The 21740-nt window shown below is 39.2% G+C and overlaps 1 protein-coding gene across 1 annotated transcript in view; it reads left to right on the top strand.

Annotated features, from left to right (window-relative positions):
• Positions 1-21740, top strand: part of HHIP (hedgehog interacting protein) — a 138861-nt gene that overhangs the window by 85070 nt on the left and 32051 nt on the right. Inside the window, exons 5-10 of the mRNA XM_020989835.2 lie at positions 8071-8222; positions 8584-8757; positions 11585-11728; positions 16026-16147; positions 17973-18096; positions 19456-19586. Of these exons, the coding sequence (XP_020845494.1) occupies positions 8071-8222; positions 8584-8757; positions 11585-11728; positions 16026-16147; positions 17973-18096; positions 19456-19586 (847 nt within the window). The remainder of the gene's footprint in view (positions 1-8070; positions 8223-8583; positions 8758-11584; positions 11729-16025; positions 16148-17972; positions 18097-19455; positions 19587-21740) is intronic.

Raw genomic sequence — 21740 nt, 5'->3', positions numbered from 1 at the left:
GCATTCAACTTGTTCCCTATCGACTTGAAGCCAGAACTAGGAGCAGTGTATGAAAGCTGCAGAGAGCTAGCTTTCAGTTCAGTGTCAGAAAATTCCTTTGCAATTAGTGCTGAATAGAAGGATAAAGGGTGGTGGTAGAGGTAGCCAGAAGTTTAACAGAATATCTCCAGAGGTGGGTTCCTTATCACAAGAGGTCTTCAACTGAAGGTTAAATGATCACTGGGCAGAGATATTCTAGAGGGTGTGCTATTAAAGTATTAATTAGATTAGATGCTCCCTAAGATCTCTGATTCTGACATTCTATGAGGTCATGAACACTAGAGGACTGAGCACCCTACCTTGGGTGGCCAGATCAAAAGCATTACTTTTTCAGTTCTGGGAGCCACATTTTAGGAAGGACATTGAGAAATTGGAGAGTGTCCAGAGAAGGGTACTCAGAAGATGAAAATCAAGATCATACCACTTGAGATTATGATATCTCACATCAGCTGAGAGACCTGGGATGTTTAGTTTGGAGGAGACTTAAGGGGGAGGAGGCATAATAAATGTTTTCATGTATAACAAGGATCTGGTGCATGTGTGCAAAGTGCCTGTAATATATCTTCATGTGGAGAACCTGGGAAGCCTACTTCCAGAAGAATGGTGATGTATGTAAAGGAGATTCCTTGAAGAGATACAGTGGAGTGTTTGTAGACAGCGTGCTGGGAGAGAGAATTTTTGACTGACTGGGAAAGTATTTGGAAAGACCTATCCATTTCACCTACAGTATTTGTCTTGTTTATTTCTGGGGAATCTAGGTCACTCCTTTGTTTATGGTGTCTCATGAATGGACTAGAGTCTCTGGCTTTGAGAGTTTTGAAAGGTCAAGAGAATGAGCCACAAACGGTTTAAATAGTTGCAAAGAAACATTTAAGCTTAATGGAAGGAACAATTTCCTCACAAGTAGAACTATCCCAAAGTGAAATGGACAACCCCAGGAAGTAGTGGGTAATCCCTCACTGCAGGCTTTCAGGCATATGAAGGAGATAGATGGCTACTTCTGGGGTTTATGTGGACTACATTGTTGTTCAGAGACAATTTACACTAGATGGACTCTTAGGTCTCTTTCAAGTTAGAGATTCTGAGTCAAGTTGCCAAGCCAAAGTAATGAATACCTTGAATCTAGAAAGAACAGTAGAAATACTATTTTTTCAGGCTAAAAGTTGGTAATGTAGGAAGTATAAAGGACATTGCTGACTTAATAGAGAAAGGTTCTGGAGGCCTGAAATAACTGACTACACAATAGAATCTCCTCCAATTAACTTCGGTTTAACAGTAAAGCCTATCATATCCAGTCCATCAAGGTTCTGATAAATATGATCCATATCTCAAATATAAGGTTTATTTTGAAATTTGGATAATGAGTTTTGTGCTGGCCTATTTTGTTGAAATCTAAAAGCCCATCCCTAATTGTATCACATCACTGACTGTAGGCAGTGACATGTGTCTTGATATGAGAACTGGTTTCACTGTTTCCTTTGCCTATATTCAGATTAGCCAGAAAGAATAAGGAAAGAGTCCTGCTTGACTTTCAGTGGAAATTATACTGACCATCTTCTAAAAATAAATTTTATTGATATCTTTAGTTATCACATTGCCTAAATTTCCCCAAAAAGGATAAAAAAAAATCAATAAAGCCAATAAATACATTGATAAAATATAAAAACTTATGCAATTTTCAACACCCTTAGACCACCCGCCTCAGCAAACAAGTGGAAAGAAGTGTCCTTTCATATCTCTTCTTTGGGGTCATGCTTGTTTTTTGTAATTTTACCACATTCAGTTATTTTCTTAACTCTGCTTACTTTATTCTGCATCAGTTCATATAAATCTCATACTTCTCTGTTTTCATCCTGTTCATCATTTCTTACAACACAGTAATATTCCATTACGTTTATGTATCAGTTTATTATGCCATTCCCAATCACTGGATATCGACTTTGTTTCCAGTTTTTTGCTACCACAGGAAGTGGACTCTGTACAAGTACTCTCTGACTTTCTATTGGAGCCAGGCTGCTACATCTGCCTATCAGGGTCCTAGGGTAACGTCTAAGAGGTTTTGTGGGTATTTCTTCTTTACTGTTGCCAGTTTGAGCCTCCATCAGCTGTGTCCTCCCTCCCCCATTGTTAGGGACTAGCTATTTATTTACCCAGTTCCATTTAATCATGTAACATTGGGCAGCTTTCAGAAAAGGATGATTATTTAAAAGATATCATAAGAACAAACATACAAACACTTCTCCCAGCACCTCAGGAGCATACTCTCCTTCACAGCACCTCAATGTCTGGGGCGAATAGGCTTATAACTTAGCTCAGGGAATGGCATTGGTCCCTCCAAGTTCGTGTCCAGATTCAGCTGGATAACTACTGGATGACTTCTCATTTCAGCTTTCACTGATCTAGCATCTTGAAGGTCATTTCCAAAGGTCACTCCTTGCTCCTCAGGGCATTAGTACTATGCTGGCTGCAAAATCCATCCTGGACTTCAATTCTCAGATTCCTATGACACTCGCCTGATCTTCAAGCTCCCAAGGTTGGAGACACCCTTCACCTAGAATGGAAAAGGATGAACAAAAAGTCCAAGAACCAAGACTTATTACTCAGGGACACATGGCCTCAGAGGGAGAAGATCCTAAGATTTCGCCCCCTACCCCTTACAACATGACCTCTCATGAGAAGCCACCAGAACAAAGCTGAAAACAGTGAAGTGAGGATGAGTAGCCAAAGCTAACTCAGGCCTTTTTGAAAATGTCAATAGTTTCAGTTAGGTAGCCAATTAAAAAACAAAACGAAACTCTCTACCCCATGGTTAGCCAACTATAACTGAATATCTGTACATGTTTCACTGCTTCTCCAAAGGATTTTCCTTACATGTGTCTCTCAGAAGCAAACTCCTAGACTCTCCACATGGAGAGAGACCATCCCAGAGACTCTGGGCATGTTCTATACACCCATTCCAAGAGCTTTTACAATCATTTTTTACACTGGCAAAATATTTTCTTTGATTTATTTGTCTCTCCAACTTTTATTCCTAAATTGAGCCTTGATGCCAGGCCAGTCTCCTCCCTGGCTTGAAGAGTAGGTGGGTGGGTGCAGTGGTTTAACCCTGATTGCTCTTGACCTGGGTCACCTGGGTTCCTATGCTGACTTCCTCCAATGGTTGACCCCTCCCTGGGTCTTTGAAGTTCAGAGAACTAGATATTCATGACCTTCTAGGGTACCTCAGGACAGAGTGTTAGGGACCTCATAGGCCTTGGGCTTATGTTGTCTAGGTCTTAGCATTACAGCATTGTGTCATTGACTGCCTGCTGCTGTTCCCATAAAGTCCCCACCCTGGGGTTTTCTGACCACCATGGGACATAAAGACTTGCAGAACACAAGTGTCCTTGACCTCTTGCCCTGGGAGGCGCTGGCTCTGGCTTTGCTGGGAGTGGGGAGGATCCTTTTCCTCTTGTCTGTGGGCAGCTGGATGATCTATTGTGACATTTCTGAATGGAAAAAGTCACTGTAATTTCTCTTTGGATTTCTTGATCATTATTTGGTCTGACATGAGCTTGTGGGTTTTACTGAAATAGGTATATGGATACTTATGCAACCTACCTCTGATTTTGACAGCCATCTTGGCAGGAAGCAATAGTTACCATTAAGAAAAAAAAATTTTTACAGAAAATTGAGGCTGAACAAAGAATTCAAGTCCAAACAGTTCAGAGCAGCTAAGAAACTCTGTTTCTCTAAATTTCAGGCCTTACTATAGAATGTTAGTCACAAGGTATTTCAAAGAACATCTAGTCTAACTCTCTCATTTTTATAATTGAAGGAAGTGAGGTTCAGAAAGTTGAAGCAATTTATTTAAGATGAAGCAAGATAATGAGAGCCAGGTCCAAAGACAGAGAGTCCCTGACTCCATGACCATTGCTCTCAACTATTCTCAGGCTTTTTGTAGTCTTGGGTGGTTTTTTGTTTTGTTTTGTTTTGTTTTTTAATACATTTATTAATTAAAATATTATGCAAGTTAGTAATGACATTTTATTTCTCCCAAATGGTCTGTAAAAGATAGACGTAATTTATAAGGCATCAGGCACAATTCATGGACTAAATTAGCTTTTATTTAGTAATCTGCTGCAACCCATCTTCCACATGGGAGTTGAGCCACATAGATATCATAAAGACACCAAGTGTGTGTTACAAACTAATCCAGTTTCGAGTCTCTTTTTTTGTGGGACGGACATGCAAAAAATCAGTCTCTATTTCTTTTCAAGACTTGACAGATTTCTGGTGTTTTAACAATATCCCTAATGCTTCTGAAGTTGACTCAGACAGTGTATAGTAAAGGAATGAAGAATGGTCATTTGTACATTTTGAGCTTCCTTGAATCCTGTAGTTTCCTTCCAAAATAATAACTGGCATTTATATTACATGTATTATCTCATTTGAGTTGAGACTTATAATGAACCTTAGAGACATAGGTATTTTTTTAATCTATACCTATGATTTCAATGGTATGTCAAGATCCCAGAGAAGAAAGGATGCACACATGTGGTGCAATGGCTAGAGTACTACACCTGCAGTCAGGAAGACCTGAGTTCAAACCGTGCCTTAGATACCTACTAGCAATGTGATCCTCAACCTCTGTCTGCCTCACCTGTAAAATGGGAATGGTAACAGTGGCCTCTGTATCCTAATGCTGTGAGAATAAAATATTGTAAAGCACTTTGCAAACTTTAAAGTGCTATATAAACACTCACTGTTATTATTGTTATTCTAGGAAGGCAGTTGGGAAACAGTTCTGCAATGTAGTCTTAATGAGTTGCCTGAAGCACTGAGGAGTTAAACAACTTTTTGTCTGTTTTTGTTGTTGTTCAGTCATGTCCAACTCTTTATGACCCCTTTTGGGGTTTTCTTGGCAAAGATGATGGAATGATTTGTCATTTCCTTCTCCAGCTCATTTTACAGGTGGGGAAACTGAGGCAGACTGGGTTAAATGACTTGCCCAGGGTCACACAACTAGTAAGTGAGGCCAGATTTTAACCCACAAAGATGAGTCTTACTCCAGGCCTGGCACTCTATTTGCTGTACCACCTACCTGCAACTAATCCAACTAATCCAGCTAATACAGCAATATATACCAGGGCCAAGACTTGAATCCAGGTCTTCAGCTCTCTATCCCCTTATGCCATGTTTCTTCACTGATAGAGAGACACTAGATATTATTAGTCCTACTTTACAGATGAGAAAACTGACTCAAAGAGGTTAAGTGACTTGTCATGGTCACACAGCTAATAAGATTTGAACCCAAGTTTTCTTGATTCTAATTCCAACATTCTATCCACCGAGACACTAGCCTTTCATTGAATATAATGAAAGATATTTGTGTTGATGTTGGCCATGGATTCTAGTTAGATGATCTAAGAAGTGGCTTTTATGTATAATCTTTCCAGTTCCATATGGCATAGTATTCAGCTCAAAGGTGCATCAGAGTTTATTTATGTGGCAACCACTTAATTATGAGATGAACTTAAAGAAGAGCTCTTTGAAGTGGACAAGTTGCTGTCTCTGAGGTGGAATTACCAGCAGTAGTCTGCCCCCACCACCACAGAAGGAAATGTACTCATAGCTGAAAACGAAACACAAATCCAGTCCCCAGCCTCTCAGCTTCCCTGTCAGAAACATCCCAAAGGTTCAGGGCAGCCAGCTGTATTGTATTAAGTTGGAAATTGACTGGACATCTCAACTCCTAACACCTCTTGTAAGAAAATGGTGGCATCTTTGGTAAAAAGAAAGAAAAAGTCTCTGGGGAAAAGAGGCAACTGCTACTACTGAGACAATAAGAGGTAATACCAAACACAATCTGCTAATAAATGACCTTGTTTCCTTTGGGTAAAATGAACTCTCTTGTGGGATGCAGAAGAGATTGTCCCCTTGGCATTTGAAGCTAAGAACATTCCATCACTGTGGTTCACATGTTCGTCTGGCTTTTGTCATCCAAAGACATTCACATTCTTTCTCCATCATTTCTTTGACTAAAGTTGGAATCTTCTAAATTCTTTATTGACTCATTGATAACTATTCACATAGTTGTACCTGGTCATTTACATGTTTTCTCCTCCCATTAGAACATGAGCTCCTTGAGGGCAGGGGCTATTTTTGCTGTTCTCGCTATCCTCTGCAGTGCCTACTAATAATAATAGTTAATAATTATAATATAATAATAATAATAGCTAAGATTTATAAAGCCCTTACTATGTGCCAGGCACATATGTGCCTTACTACGTTCTAACACTTTACAATTATCATCTCCTTTCATCTTCATAACATCCCTGGGAGGTAGGTACTATTATTATCTCCATTTTACAAATGAAGAAGCTGAGGTAAACAGAGTTTAAGTGACTTGCTCAGGGTCACACAGCTAGTAAGTGTCTAAGAATGGATTTGACCTCAGATTTTCCTGACCACCACCTAGCTGCCCCAAATACTTATTGACTGACTGCTACATTTTCTAGTAAATAGCATAGTTTAAATTCATATTAATATATGGTAAAATTCCTTTTTTCTAAGCTAGAAATCAAATTTGGAGTTGAGTAATATATATGTATAGAAAGTATACTTTTATGCCTGAGAGTTAAATTTCCTATCCCAAGGTTATGTAAAATATGCACTACCACCTTCCAGTGCTTCTGTCACAGCCTTTATTCTTAGGCTGGGGAAAGGGCAGGAAGGATTTCAGTTTCAACACATAGTCTTGTAAAAAAGACTTCTCACTGCTAGGATTTGTAGGAACCCAGAGCACTTTTGCTAGCCTCAGTATAAACTCACTCATTTTTACCTTCATTTCCCTTTCTGCAAAAGGGGAATTGACTTGCCCTCACTTTCACTAGAGTGTTAGGATACTTAATAAGGTAATATTTCTTAGGAACACTGACCATCAAGTATTCTACTGACAATAGTTTTGGGGTTTGCACCTCTTTTCAACTGTACAAAACCACACACTCAGGGCATGCCAGACCCTGAATGATGGCTGTGTCCTGATCTAGATAGATTTACTTATTCACTTCATTATAGAAAGTTCCATCAAGTATTCATCACGTAAAATGAAAGTGAAGCATCTATTTAGTTCAGCAATACTGCAAGATGAATTATCAGGGAAATGAAGATAAATTGCCTTTCATTTAAGAAGTAGCTGATTTTGGGGTTTTTTTATCTTGATAGTGCTTTATAGCATGTTCGCCGTGCTGTCTAATGTGCACAGAACTGCTCTTTGTGGTTTCGATAATAATAAAAGCAAGTTAGGGGGATTTTTTTTCTTCCCTAGCTTCATGCCTCCACTACCCTCCCCCTCCCCCCTTTCAGCAGCCTTCCCTCCTTCCTTCCTTTTCTCCCTCCCTAAAGAAAGACCCTCTGCAAAAAAAAAGGGGGGGAGGCGCATGTAAAAAGATATTATTTGGATGCAGAAAGGCTCCGACTGCTTATTACCTACAGTGTTCTAGCTATGACGAACAGACCACCATGGTTGTGACAACTGATATAGATGCCTCCAGGGTAAAACAAAGGTTTGTATATTACACAAGCAATTTCACTGTTTTCTAAACATATTGCCAAGACGGTGGGAGCTGGCAGTCCACACTGTTTCAGGTTTGGGATACTTGGATTTGAAGTGACTGCCGATTGTGGACCTTTTTATTTGTCTTCCATGGACTACGAGCAGCCTAGTAACCCAGGAAAGAATTTTGTATAGCCTTTAAAGTTGTCTTCATGGCTTCCCAAGATTACATACACAAATCACTTGACAAAAGTGGGCTAAGAGTCTTGGGCATAGATAACCGCACAAGACAATCGTCTTGTTCCAACCCTTAAAGAGCCCACAAAGTGAAATGTTTTATAATCCTTTTTTGTGCAGTAGTCAAGGAAGAAAAGAAAAGAGTTTGGGCAAAGATTATCCAGAAGAAAGAAAGGGACTCTTTTGGGGTTCCAGCTGAAACACAATAAAGAACATAATTAACTTCACAATTCTTTGTGTTTTTCATTTGACTGCAGGGAGGAGATGAAAGAGGACTGCTAAGCCTTGCATTCCATCCCAATTACAAGAAAAATGGAAAGCTGTATGTGTCTTATACCACCAACCAGGAACGATGGGCCATCGGACCTCACGACCACATTCTTAGGGTCGTGGAATATACAGTGTCCAGGTACCATTAAAATAGCTAAGGCATTGGCATCCAAAGCTTCGCATTTCTCCTCACTTTGTAATTTTTGTACAATAAAACAGTCAAAACCTTTCAAGCATCTAAAGCAGACATGTATGGTTTTGCAGAAAGTCTGCCTGTAGCAGAAGAGCATGGAAGTTTATATTTTTAGCATTCTCCTCTTCTCCCCCCCCCAGACCCCCCACAAGCTATCTTACAAATTAAGTGCTTTTCCTATGACCTAGAAAATAATGTTGCTTTTGCACCGTTCAAGGATTCATTTCACTGTTATTCTTGTTTTGGTTGTTCACTCTGCAACTACAGAGAATCTAATCATAGCATCGTATCTCTCTCTATAATGCAGAAAAAATCCCCAACAAGTTGACATGAGAACAGCCCGCATGTTCCTGGAAGTAGCTGAGCTGCACAGGAAGCATCTAGGCGGACAGCTGCTGTTTGGCCCCGATGGCTTTTTATACGTTTTCCTCGGGGATGGGATGATCACCTTGGACGACATGGAAGAAATGGACGGTTTAAGGTACAGATTCTGCCAGGGTCAGGGCAACCTTCTTCCCACATTTGTGTCACGCCAATTGGAAGTGCCAGTGAGTTAGGAAAGCTGCAGTTTCAGCCTTTCCTCCTTTGTTCATCACTTTATCATCTAGTCTTTCATCTTTTACTGTTGTAAAATAGGAAAAAGAATGCTTAAATTATGTCATAAAATCATAGGATCATTGATTTAGATCTGGAAGGGACCTTAGAGGTGACATAGTTCAAACCCCTCCGTTGTACAGGTGAGGAAACAGACACAGAGAGGTCAAATCAAGTCAACAATCATTTATTAGGCACCTACTACCTACCAGGTTGAGGGAGGTAGTTGGTTCAGTGGATAGAGTGCTGGGAAAGGAGTCAAGAAGACCTCAGTTCAAATCTGACCTCAGACACTTACCAGCTATGCAAACCTGGGCAAGTCACTTAACCCTGTCTGCCTCGTTTCCTCATCTGCAAAATGAGCTGGAGAAAGAAATGGCAAATCACTCCAGTATCTTTGCTAAGAAAACCCCAAATGGAGTCATGAAGATTTAGATGTGACTGGATGACCAGACAATCTGTACCAGTCGCTGTGCTAAGTGCAGCGGATACAAAGAGACAAAATGTAGTGCCTGCTTTCAAGAAGCTCACAGTCTAATAAGTGAGATCCCATAAAAACAACTATGTAGAAATAAGATACCTACAGGGTAAATTTTAGATAATCTCAGAGGGAAGAGAGCATTAACATTATTGAGGACCAGGAAAATCTGGTTGCAGAAGCCGAAATTTGAATAAAGCCAGGGAATAAGAGATCTACTCAGTATATTCATAGGTTCAAAGATCTGGCAAGCTCCATCACAGTTTATTGAATATTAATTTCATTGGGGAAAAAAATCAGACCAAGCACTCTTTTCTAAGATATTCATTTCTAACCAGCCCTCCCCACCCCCTGTTTCCCTCCTAGGTCTTTAAGTGTAGACAGGGAGGGACGTCTGCTCCCCATCTTAGAATAGTGAGGGCTTCTACTCCCCATCTCAGTGTCAGGGGCTTTAAAAGGGAAATCAGCTTCCCCAGGACACTAGCCAGATAGAGTTAGAGTCACAGAACTAGTAAATGTCTGAGGCCCAGAACTTTATCCCTTGTACCACCACATTGCCTCTCAGAAGCTTTGAATAAAAGAAGTTATCAAATTAGAATCATCATTAATAATTAATTATTAATTAGGTTTTCATGTGTTCCTGGGAGATCTAGACCTCTAATGGCATTGGTATAGGGAACTCCCACTGAGAAAACTCCCTCCACCAACATAGATTGGTACCAGCTCTGAGAGTTACATCATCAGAGAGTTGCCTGAGGGAAGTGAGAAGGCAAGTCATTTACTCAGGGGCACACTGCCAATATGTGGAAGGGGCTGAATTTGAACCTAAGTTTGCTTGTCTCTGAGGCCAGCTACATAGTACACCATCCTGCCTCTCTATATTTGCACTAAGACTTTTAGGACACCCTGGATGTGAAGAATCAGCACTCTCAACTTGGCTTGGAGTCAAGAAAGGCTGAGTTCAAACCTCACCTTTGATACATACTAAATGCTATATAAATAATTGTGTGGTACACTACAAACTATAGAGAAGTCACATTTGTTCTGCACTTTATAGTGTACAAAGCATTTCCATGTGAGAAGCCTGTGAGATAGATAATGCAAGTATTATTTTCCTCATTTTACAGATGAGGAACTCAAGGCACAGGGGAGTGAAGTGATTTGCTCATAATCACAATTAGCAGCAAAGCCATCATAAATCATAAAAGGTCATGAAGTCATTTAAACTCTGTGGGTCTCAGTTTTCCTATCTGTAAAAGAGATTGGCTGAAGTAAATGATAACTCCTTCTAGCTCTAAATCTTCTGATCTTAAGTAAGGAAATAAACATGAAGGAGAAAATCATTCCAGAAAAGCTTCTTGGGGAGGATCTTTAGCTAGATGTTGAAAGTAGGTGAATTGTAGGTGGAGAAGTGTAAGGATTCAACCATCAAAATTCAACATTGATTTAATGACCGTGATACCATGTACAGGATACTGTACTAAGCACTGGTAGAGTATGAAAGTTTAAAGAAGACATAGACCCTGCCCACATCTCCCTTACAGTCTACAACACAAATGTAAATGTCCACAATTCTCAGTAAGTGAATGAGAAACATGCAAGCTAACTGCTCTATTAGGTCCAAGTTGGGACAGCTAATTACCAACTAGAGAAGATCAGGGAAAACTCCATGGAGAGAATAACATTTGGGATAGATTTTAAAAGATGGATTGGACTGTTGTGGTCAGATTGGAAAAAGAATGAAAAAAGTAACCTCTTTCTGTTTTGCAATTCCTAAGCTGTCGTCCCTATTTGACCTTGTCCATCCAGTCTACAAAGCAGGAAAAAATGCCCTCCCCTTACTTACTATTGTTCTGCAGTGCTTTTCTTGACACCATAGCTATCAGACAAAAATTTTCCCCTTCTTCAGTTTCTTTATGTATTTTGCATCTTTGATGAATTTACTTCCAGTGAACAAATAGTTAAATTCACTCTCTAATCACCTCATTAAAGTAATTTAGGTGAAACAAATACATCCCATTTTTCAAAGAAGTTTGCACGTAATTTCTATAATTAATGACTTAGAAATTCAAAAGGTAATAACTAATATTCTAATTACTCATGGTAATCAATGGTGCCAGGTCATTTGCTTGGCATTGAGTATGCACACATACATAATTGTGGCACCCTAAGATGTATGGGAATTGTGGTTACAAAAACACTTTTAAACAATTATGTTGTCCTCCAACTTTCTCAGTGATTTTACAGGTTCGGTGTTACGGCTGGATGTAGATACTGACATGTGCAATGTGCCTTATTCCATACCGAAGAGCAATCCACACTTTAACAGCACCAATCAGCCCCCCGAAGTATTTGCACATGGGCTCCACAATCCAGGCAGGTAAGGAGATGAACTCCAAGACTCTGATTTATATCTTTGGTTACGGGAAGGAGAACATTGGCTTGGGAGAAGAAACTGATCCTCTGAACCATAAAATGGCCATAAAGATTATGGATGGGAAGGAAAGCTAGGAAGCCCTGGGATTAAATCCTGCCTCTGATACCTATGGACTATTTGACTGTGGGTCCTCTAGTTAACTTTAAAACTAGAAGTTACAGGGAAGGTGCCAGCCTGCCTTAGTAGAGGGAGTTTTCTCATCTCTCTGGGCTCACTTTTTCACAATAAAGCAGGCTGCCTCTTCCCCTCAGGGTTCTAGCCATACGCTTGAGAAGATGGGATTTTTCTTCTCTACTATATTTGGCTCAAGCCCCAACTTGTGTGTCCCCCCTCCCCTTGTTAACCATTGGTTTAGTTCCTTGTCCCAGTGCAATCACAGGGTGCTATCTCTTGTCCCTCCAATCAGATTTGAGGCAGCTCACTAGCTGACCTAGAGGCAAAGGTTCTCACTTCATGTTCTGTCTCTTAGTTTTTTAAGAGAGACCCAAAATTCCAATAAAGAAGAAACCAGTTTTAAATTGTTATAACCATTAACCCAGAGTTTAGAAGGATTGAGGGATTCGTGATGGTAAAATGTTGCCATTATGTTAAGAAACAAGAAACAAGAAATATTCTTGTGGAAAATGTCTTTTGACACTTGAGTATGTCTGTTGTGTCACAAATGTGGAAATTTCCAGTGGTATAGATGGTAATCAATCAATGCCTGTCTCTCTTATGAAGCTATTATTCACACAGTCCTATAAATCTTCCATGGGGGGGGCGGCACACAGCATATTCATCCTCTAATTCTGTCGATATTTCGCAGATAACAATGGAGCATCTTGCTCAATGACCCTCTAATTACTAATATCAAGTGATATTCCTTTTCTGAGTCTGTGTTTTTATCTTCCCTGTTGCCATAGTAGTTTTCTATGGTCAGAGCTCTTTTCTGTTTCATATTCATTTTCCAGCCTATTTTGTGACTTAAAGTTGAGCTCTGTTCCCTGGGTCACAGGGGGCACTATCCCAAGCTTCTTATGCTGGGGGCCAGAGGCCTAGTCACTAGTTTCTACATGGAGGCCTCAGATGCATGCTTGCTGAAGGCATAGACTCCTGTCATTCAAGATGTCCAGTGAAGAGCCTAAATGAAAGAGAGATTCCCTAAGTGGCAATGTCCTACAGATGCTACTATTTGCATAAGGTGTCATATTGATTCCATGATACCACAGAATATTGCAGAGCCTACTAAATGAGATCCATAACCACTTAAATGAATTTGGCCATGGAAAAGAAAACAAATTTTTAAAAAGCTGTATTTCTTAGACCACAGCATCTTTAGACTAATTTAATAATCATGAAAAATCAACATGAAGTTTGTTAGAAAAAAAAAAGAAACCATTTGATTCGCATCCTTGAATCTGAAATTGCTATATATTAGCTATTCTTTTTTTTTTGAGGCAATAGAGTTTGTGACTTGCCCAAGGTCACCTAGCTAGTAAGTGTCTGAGGCCAGATTTGAACTCAGGTCCTCCTGACTCCAGGGCTGATTTCTCTATCCACTGCACCACCTAGCTGCCCCTTGAAATTGCTAGTAGATGCAATATCATTTAAAAAAGACTCATGCTAAAGTTAAAGGTGATTTTTACCCCCAATGAAAGATGCAGGTACTGGAAGGGAAAAGGTTAAGCACTGCCTACATTATATTGAACAATAAAGAAAGGAAAATTGTGTTATGTAGAATTACTTAGAACTTTTAGGATTTAGTTTCCAGAGAAAGTCTTGGAAGATCCACTTGATACATACTTAATCAACTTATTTTCTGCTTGTAAGGCTGGTAGTATAATGAATAAAGAGCTTCAGAGTCAAGGTGACCAGGGTTGAGAAGCACCCTCTGCCATATCATACTGGCTGTTTAACCTCCTGCAAATCACTTGATCTCTCATGGCCCATAAGTTGTGAAAATAAAAATGTTAAAAATTTAAAAGGAGCTGATCTTCACTGGTGACAGAAGTTCCTCAGCAGGAACTCCTTATAGCAATGAAATCATAAGTCCAGTCCAGAAGAACAAAAAGTCAACTGTCTAACCTGCAGAGAGGGAGGTATTTGGCAATGTAAATAAAACTGATCGGATCAGAACATCATAGATTTAGTACTAGAAGCTACCTGAGAGGCCATCTTGTACAACCCTGTTTTACAGTTGAAGATATTGAGGTCCAGAGAGGCTGCGATTTTCCTAAGGTCACACAGCTAGTAAATGGTCAAGCAAGGATTTGAACTCAGTTCTTCTGACTCCGAAGTCATTGCTGTTTCTGCTGTCCCACACTAACTGCTCAAACATTTACTGAACGACCACCATGTGAAATGTTACTGATTCCCAAATTTACGTCCTGTCTTCTACATGTATCACTTCTTCATCAAGAAAGACAAAGTTTACAATTCCCTTCCTTTTCAGCAAAATAGCTCATCTTTGAGAGGCAGTGTAGCATGATGGCTAGAGTCCTGGCCTCAGAGTCAGTAAGACCAGCATTCATGTCCCACCTCAGATACACGTTAGCTTGGAAAAGCAGTCTTGGATAAGAAGTATGCTATCCTTTGGATTCATATAGCATTCTTATACAAGTAGAAGAAAAGGCATTTTCCTCTAATTCTCCCTACACACTTGTGCCTCTCTCCAGCTCCCCCCCCACCCATATCGTCATATAAATATATTTCCTTAAGAAAATTCTCAACATGCGCTGAACCAAAAGACACTCTGGCTAACAGTAGGTGTTACAAAAGGAGAGCCACCATGGCCAAGTCTAGAAGATGGGGGGAGGGGTAGAATATTGGACTTGAAGCCCCCCCCCCCAAGATCTCCATTCAAATCCCTCCTTTGGCATTTACTAGGTATGTGGCCCAGGGCCAGTCATTTAATTTCTCTAAGCCTCAATATTCTCACAAAATGGGAAAAATCATAATAACATTATATAGTTGTGAAAATTATATGGGAAAGTGTATGTAAAGCACTTTTTAGACCTTAAGGTACTGGAAGTGTGAGCTGTTGCTCATTTTTTTATCTGAAATTCTAAGAGACTTTCCAAGAACCTCCGCCTTCCATTGGGGAAGGCTGCTGAATCCAAGGGGACACAACAGTTTGTCTTCCTTCTGCACCCAAAGCAGCTGAATGCAGGTTCTCCTCTAAGCTGTTAAGGAAGACAATGGCTACCACCTCAGATTCCAATTCACACTCCATAATCAGTGAGGCAAAAGAAGACACAGCGTTTCCTTTGGATTCAAATGTGAGATCCACCAGCTATTTTATTCCCTGGCACATTGTGGTAGCAAAAAAAAAAAAAAGGCAGAAAATGTGTGTTGTGATGATTTACTGAGTCTTCACTTTGTTCTGGAAAGACAAGATTCATTGATTCATCAAGCCAGAAAATTAAGATTTCACTAATACTGCAAACACATTGCCTGTTTAATATGGAGATAAATACATGACTGAAAACTAATTAGCATCTTCCCATTGGAGATAACATCATTGAGATTACATAAAGATAATGTGCGTGAAAGAAAAAAATGAAAAAATACGCATATGCACACAGAGAGAGAGAGATCAAAGTGAAAAAAGGAAAAAATTTAGGTCACAAATAAAAACTAATCTCTGGATCAAAATATGAACTCCTCCTGCTAGTGAAATGTAAGCTGCCTGAGGGCAGGCACCGTTTTCTTTCTTTTTTTTTTTTTTGGATCCCTAGTATGTAGCACAGTGTCTTACATATAAATATTTAATAAAAACTGATTGGATTGGAATGAAAGTCACATATGTGTAGTGCTTTGGAGTTTATAAAATATTGTCCTCACAACATCCCTGTGAAGAAGGTAATGCAAGTATTGTTTTTCCCATTTGTGTGGATGAAGAAATGGAAGCTCACAAAGAAGTAGTACAATCAAAGGAATATAATTCAGTATAATCACAGGAAAAGAGCAAGAACTGGCCCAAGGCCTTCTGAGTGGGTCCAAGGCCCTAGCCGATGATATACCCCCCATTTCACTATATTGAAGCAGGTAACCAAGAGAAGAGGAGGAATGTCCCCATCCAAAGACCTTTTAGACCAGTCAAGATAAATGAGCACAAGTCTAAGTCTACATCCTTTCCTAGAGAAAAAGGCTTGACTATTAGATCTATTGGGCTGTTGGGCAATTGAATAATCCTAGGTCAGAATCTCCATTATGGGCATAAGGAACCAATAGATGGATTCATTATCTCTTTGATGTACAGATGTGCAGTGGATCGACACCCCACAGATGTAAATATCAACTTAACAATACTTTGCTCAGATTCAAATGGAAAGAACAGGTCATCAGCCAGAATCCTACAGATCATAAAAGGGAAAGACTATGGTAAGTTCAGTATAACTTAAAGATTCTGTTCTTTTTCAATGATTTGAAGGTATGGAATAAAAATGAAAAGGCAATTCTGCCCGATAAACACATGGGAAAGCTTGAGAATAGTAGCCCTAATTAACTACCAGTGAGTTAGAGAGTACATTTTCCCCTTTTCTTAAAGGTCCAATGAGTCTCATAAGCCCTAAGGGTTCAACGTAGTTAATTACCCTTTCCATGAACTAAATGGTGCCCTGTGGGCCCAAAAGACTTAATGGACCTTCAAAAAGTTAGCTGTTCAGAACTTGCTCATCAGTAAAATCAAGTGTAGTAATTTTTATGTACTTAGTATATGATGGGAAGACTTATTTTGGCATTTTTTATATTAAGGAAAAAATAATAAGGGTAAGCTTAATATCACTTACAAGTAACCCTTTAATATATAATGTGCAAGTCTCAGCAAATATGGAAAAAATAAGTAGAAGACATGTCAATCTGGAATGCAATTTAAGTGTGATTATTTTAGCAAACATATTTATAGTGAGTGGGAGAATCATGACGTGCATAAGTCAAGGCAGTAGGACCTTTTAAGAAATGTGATACAGAGAATCAATGCTATTCTTGCTAAAAGAGTAGAGTTAAAACTATAAACTATTTTAAACTATGCATTTGGATGTGGATGAAGCCCAAATATAAACTTGATAGACTTGATTTTTTTCTAAGTTTGATAACTTTGTTAGTTTTGAGACAATGTACATTCATTTGGGTTTTGTTTTAATATTAACCAGTCCATCTAAAACTATTTACCAACATTGACTGTATTATTATAATTGTCTACTTTTAAATATGTGCGGATACATACATACATACATATATGTATATCTATGTATGTGTGCATATATGTATGTGTGTATACGTATTAATAAACGTCAGGTAGCTAATCTGATAGAAAATTCACTATTCCTGTTTTTCAAGGAGGGCTTTACACAGGCATATTATTGCATTAAAATAACATTTATCTGAAATACTGCCTCCTGGTAATGGGTCGAAATAAAATTGGTAAGAATCAGTGTTCAGACTGATCATTTGTTTTTGGCTCATTTCTAGTGACATGGAACAAGTCACTTCATTTCTCTGGGCTCCAGTTTCCTCATCTGTAAAATGAGAGGGTTTGTTGAACCAATTGATCCTAGGTACCTTTTCCCCCAACCCCACACCCATACAATATTTAACATGCATATGTTTATAGTTGTGGTGCTGTGATGATGATGACAACAGTGACATAGAAACCCCACTAGGAAATCTGGATCTAAATGTAAAGCCAAAAAGTTTTAAAGCTGTTTTAAATTAGGAAGTTAATTGATCAAGCAATGGTATTTTGTGCATATTAGTGTTGATTTTAAATAAAGATATGCTCATTAATCATAGCGCTAATTCTATCTAGTCTGATTTTAGTATTATTAGGGATTTTAAATATTGTATATTTTCCCGAGAATTTTGTCAAATATCCAAAACATATATGAAAGCACTTATAGGAACTAAGAAGCTTTATGGTTATATTGCAATAAATGCTATTATAGAAATGACTCAGTTCTGGTTTCATTGAGACCTTACCACAAGACCCACATGAGTTCCCTTAGATGCTGGTAAAATTTAGGCAAGAGAAGCCATTCTTCCATATTGTATTTTAAAGACCTATCTTATCTTAGCTGGCCTAGTGTCTACTTCAGAGTTAAAATTCATTGTTACATAACTCATTGCTTATTTTCACTGTGTAACACATTCTCTTTATTTAGTGAAATTGCATTTCATTTGATCTAATGCTATGATAGTTTCTTTCTAGAAAGTGAGCCATCACTCTTAGAATTCAAGCCATTCAGTAATGGGCCCCTGGTTGGTGGATTTGTTTACCGAGGTTGCCAATCTGAAAGACTCTATGGAAGTTATGTGTTTGGAGACCGGAATGGGTAGGTTTCCCCGAATTTCATTTATTCTATCCATGACTAGCTATCAGAAAGTTTGCAATAAAATATTATAATAGGATTCTCTTTCCTGAGAACAAGGCAATGGAATACAGATGGGGCAGTGGGGCACATAAGCCATAAAGACTATGATTGTTTCTTTTTAATCTCTGTTTCGGGTGTGGAATCAGCTGAAGACACACACACACACACACACACACACACACACACATACATACATACATACAAAGAGATGGTCTTTAAAAATATTCCATCCAGTGAATAAAAATACACATGGAGACAGGCAGGGAAGTCTTGGTGGCCAATCTACCAGCTTGTTTGGTTCTTCTCCTCACTCTCATAAAATACTTTAAAAGAGTTCAAATCATGATATAAAAGAAAAACTTGGCAGCCATGTTTTATGTGATTCACATTCCCATTCCATTCAGCTAACAATAATCAAGTGCTCACAGTGTGAAAGACACTAGGCTAGGTACTAAGTATGCAAAGGCGAAAGTGAAGCATTCCCTGACTTAATGAAACCTACATTCAACCAGCAGAATACAACATGGACCCAGAAAAATTAAGACAAAATGTTTAGGATGTAATCTCAACAGGGAAAGAGCATCAGCAGAGGCTTCTCATAGGGGGTGGCACCTCAGCTGTACTTTGAAGGAGGAAATTACCAATTCTAAGAAATGGATATTAAAAATTATTTTGGGGAAAAGTGAGGCCTTTACTCTTTTATGTCTTCGCTAAATGTATATAATTAGTAAATTTATGGGACTTTGGTAAACAAGTTTCTCAATTTATACAGGAATGAAACAAACTTAAGTTTAGTCAAGGTCAAATGATTTTCTTAGTCAAATCTAGTCATTGCATGGCTGATTGTAGGAGACTGAGGCCTCTAGTTTTCCTGGAGAATGGCTTTCAGATATACTGGAGAGCTGATACACTAGTTCACTAGTGAACTAGGGAGGTATCCAGACCCAAGTTCTGTGTTTCCTATTCCTCTCTCTGATTAATACAACAACATGAATTCTAGCTCCAGAGAGGAAGTATCATGCTCTGAATGAAGGAGGGAGCTTTCCCCCTACTGAAATGCTGTTAGTACCCTCCTTCAAGCAAAGTATTCTCTTCCACATATTATTTTTCCATTTCCACACAAGTTAAGGTCCATTGCATTAAGTTTAATGAACACATCTTAAGCATCTACCATGTGAAAAACATTGTTTTCTGTTTTGCCTTCTGTAGTCAGGATATAATGACATAGAAAGCTCTTCATAAAGGACTTTTTTTCATTGTGTAGATCATGGTCATTTGGCAAAAAGCAATAATGAACCCCTTGGTGTGTTTTCATTGCAGAAATTTTCTAACTCTTCAGCAGAGCCCAGGAACCAAACAGTGGCAAGAAAAACCTCTATGTCTCGGCAATGGCGGCTCTTGTAGAGGCTTCTTCTCAGGTCACATCTTAGGATTTGGAGAAGATGAATTAGGTATTGCACAAACAAATTCTTATTATGCTACCTCCTGGCCCTCTTGCTCAAGATATTCACTGCTGTGGTCAGAAGAGCAGTTTTGATACCATTTTCTCCATTTCCTGGAATTTTAAATCCTCTAGCGAAGATGAACCTGCTTACCTGCCATGGAGACTAAAGAGAGCCCACTTGTAGATTTCACTTACAACATAGCCAGAGCTGTGACTAGGGTGAGGCAAGCAGGGCTTGGTCTCAGGATGCTAACTTCCACTTCTCTCCCAATTTACCCTTTCAGTACCTTGTGGTGCTCCACAATCCTTCTCCCACCATGTTACTGCTGCACCTTCCTCACTGGGGCAAACCATTCCCTGACCCTGCCTTCCTGAGGTTGCAAAGTGCTAAGAAATCAGCTCCCCCACATTCCTGCTATAACTGTTCCTCTGCCTCTCCCTGCTGCCACCTTCTCCTAGAGGTTGTCCAGCACCCAGCTGGGGCAAAATGTTTTCATCACTTACCACAGATCCTACCCCCATACCCTGTCCTCACGGGCATTAGCTGCAGTAACTACAGAACCAGGGCAGATATAATTCTATTACAAAAGTCCCCTTTCTAGCATCATCTCCCCATATTTTTCTTCCTTTCCTCACTACCAAGCGGTATTACAATGCAACCAATGAAAATGACTGACTCTCCTTACCTCCTACAACTGAATTTGGCCCAAGTACCAGATTTTTAAAAACACTTTCTGCACTGCAAATCTGAATATAAGACAAGTGTATATACCTGAAAGGAAAGGTAGTGAGAGAAATATTTCAAGAGATTAGTTACATTCTTTTTGTGTGTTGATTAGTTAAAAGTGCAGGCACATAGATTTTTTTTTTAATTGAAATGCACCTCATTGGCTATCTGGGCCAACACCCTCACTTTTGAGATGAAATTAGATTTCATTTTCTGTCTGAACACCTTTCTACATACCTATGGCTCCCTTGGTTCTTGTTGTTCTGACTCTCTATGACCCTATTTGAGGTTTTCTTGGCAGTGATACTGGAGTGGTTTGCTTTTCCCTTCTCCAGCTCATTTTATAGATGACAAAACTGAGGCAGACAGGGTTGTGGCTTATCCAAAGTCACACAGCTGATAGTGTCTGAGGTCAGATTTGAACTCAGTGCTTCCTGACTCCAGGCCTGGCTTTCTATCCACTGAACCACATAGCTGCCTCTAGAGTCTCTTAGAGGAGCCCCAAACCAGATGGAAGCAGTATCCCCACTCATCAGATTCAATATTTCAACCCTTTGGGATTCTAGCATCACAACAGAGGCTTTAAAACAAGTGGCAAATAGGCATGCCATAGTCCATCTCAAAAGAGGGGAAATTATCTTCTTATTGACAGTTGACAGGACAGCATAAGCTCTATCTATAAATTCATCATCAGAACTCGTGTTGTCTAAGCTAGTGAAAAGAAGGGAAGGCAGGAAGGAGCCCAGCCACAGTGGTGCGGAGAGTAAGAACAGAAATGAAAATGACAGACTTTGATGCAGATTCCATTGTGATTCCTTCACTTCAGGACAGTACTTTTAGACAATCAAGTCAAGCTAGAAGTCAGGCTTCTAGGCAGAAAAGAAGAGTATGTTCTTCTATCTCAATTCATAGATTTAGAAAAGATTTCAGATGTACTATTGCTTAATCTCTCTCTAAAGTCGAAATCTGTTCTAGAGCATTCCTCTGTACACTATTTCTCCAATCCCCCAGCCCCCATTCCTTCCTGAGATAGCACTAATTATTAAGTAGTTCTCCCTCACTGGACCAGCTCAACAACCAGAAATTTTCAGACTGGCATAAGAAATAAAGACTGTTTGTGGACATTTTGCAGACAAGCCTTTTTAAATTCAACATATGTATTTTTTTAAATTCAGCAAACATTTATTTAGCATTTACTATATACAAAGACTGTGTGATATGCTGGGGATACCCATATGAACAGATATTGTTCTCAAGCTTATAATCATGAAGAAAATCAAGTATCTGTTGTATGCGATATAATTTGCCAGGTCCTGGGGGAGAGTTGTCCAATACACCAGAGATCTGTGATTTCAGTTACAAAGGCATTTCCTCTTCCAAGTCAGATTCCCATCTGTCCATAACTTAGTATTTAATCCTTAATTATTTTCTATT

This window comes from Phascolarctos cinereus, unplaced genomic scaffold (genome assembly GCF_003287225.1).
Source record: "Phascolarctos cinereus isolate Bilbo 61053 unplaced genomic scaffold, phaCin_HiC Scaffold_9;HRSCAF=440, whole genome shotgun sequence".
NCBI lineage: Eukaryota > Metazoa > Chordata > Mammalia > Diprotodontia > Phascolarctidae > Phascolarctos > Phascolarctos cinereus.
Note: the sequence above shows the minus strand (reverse complement) of the source record. Positions and strands in the feature narration are given on the sequence as shown.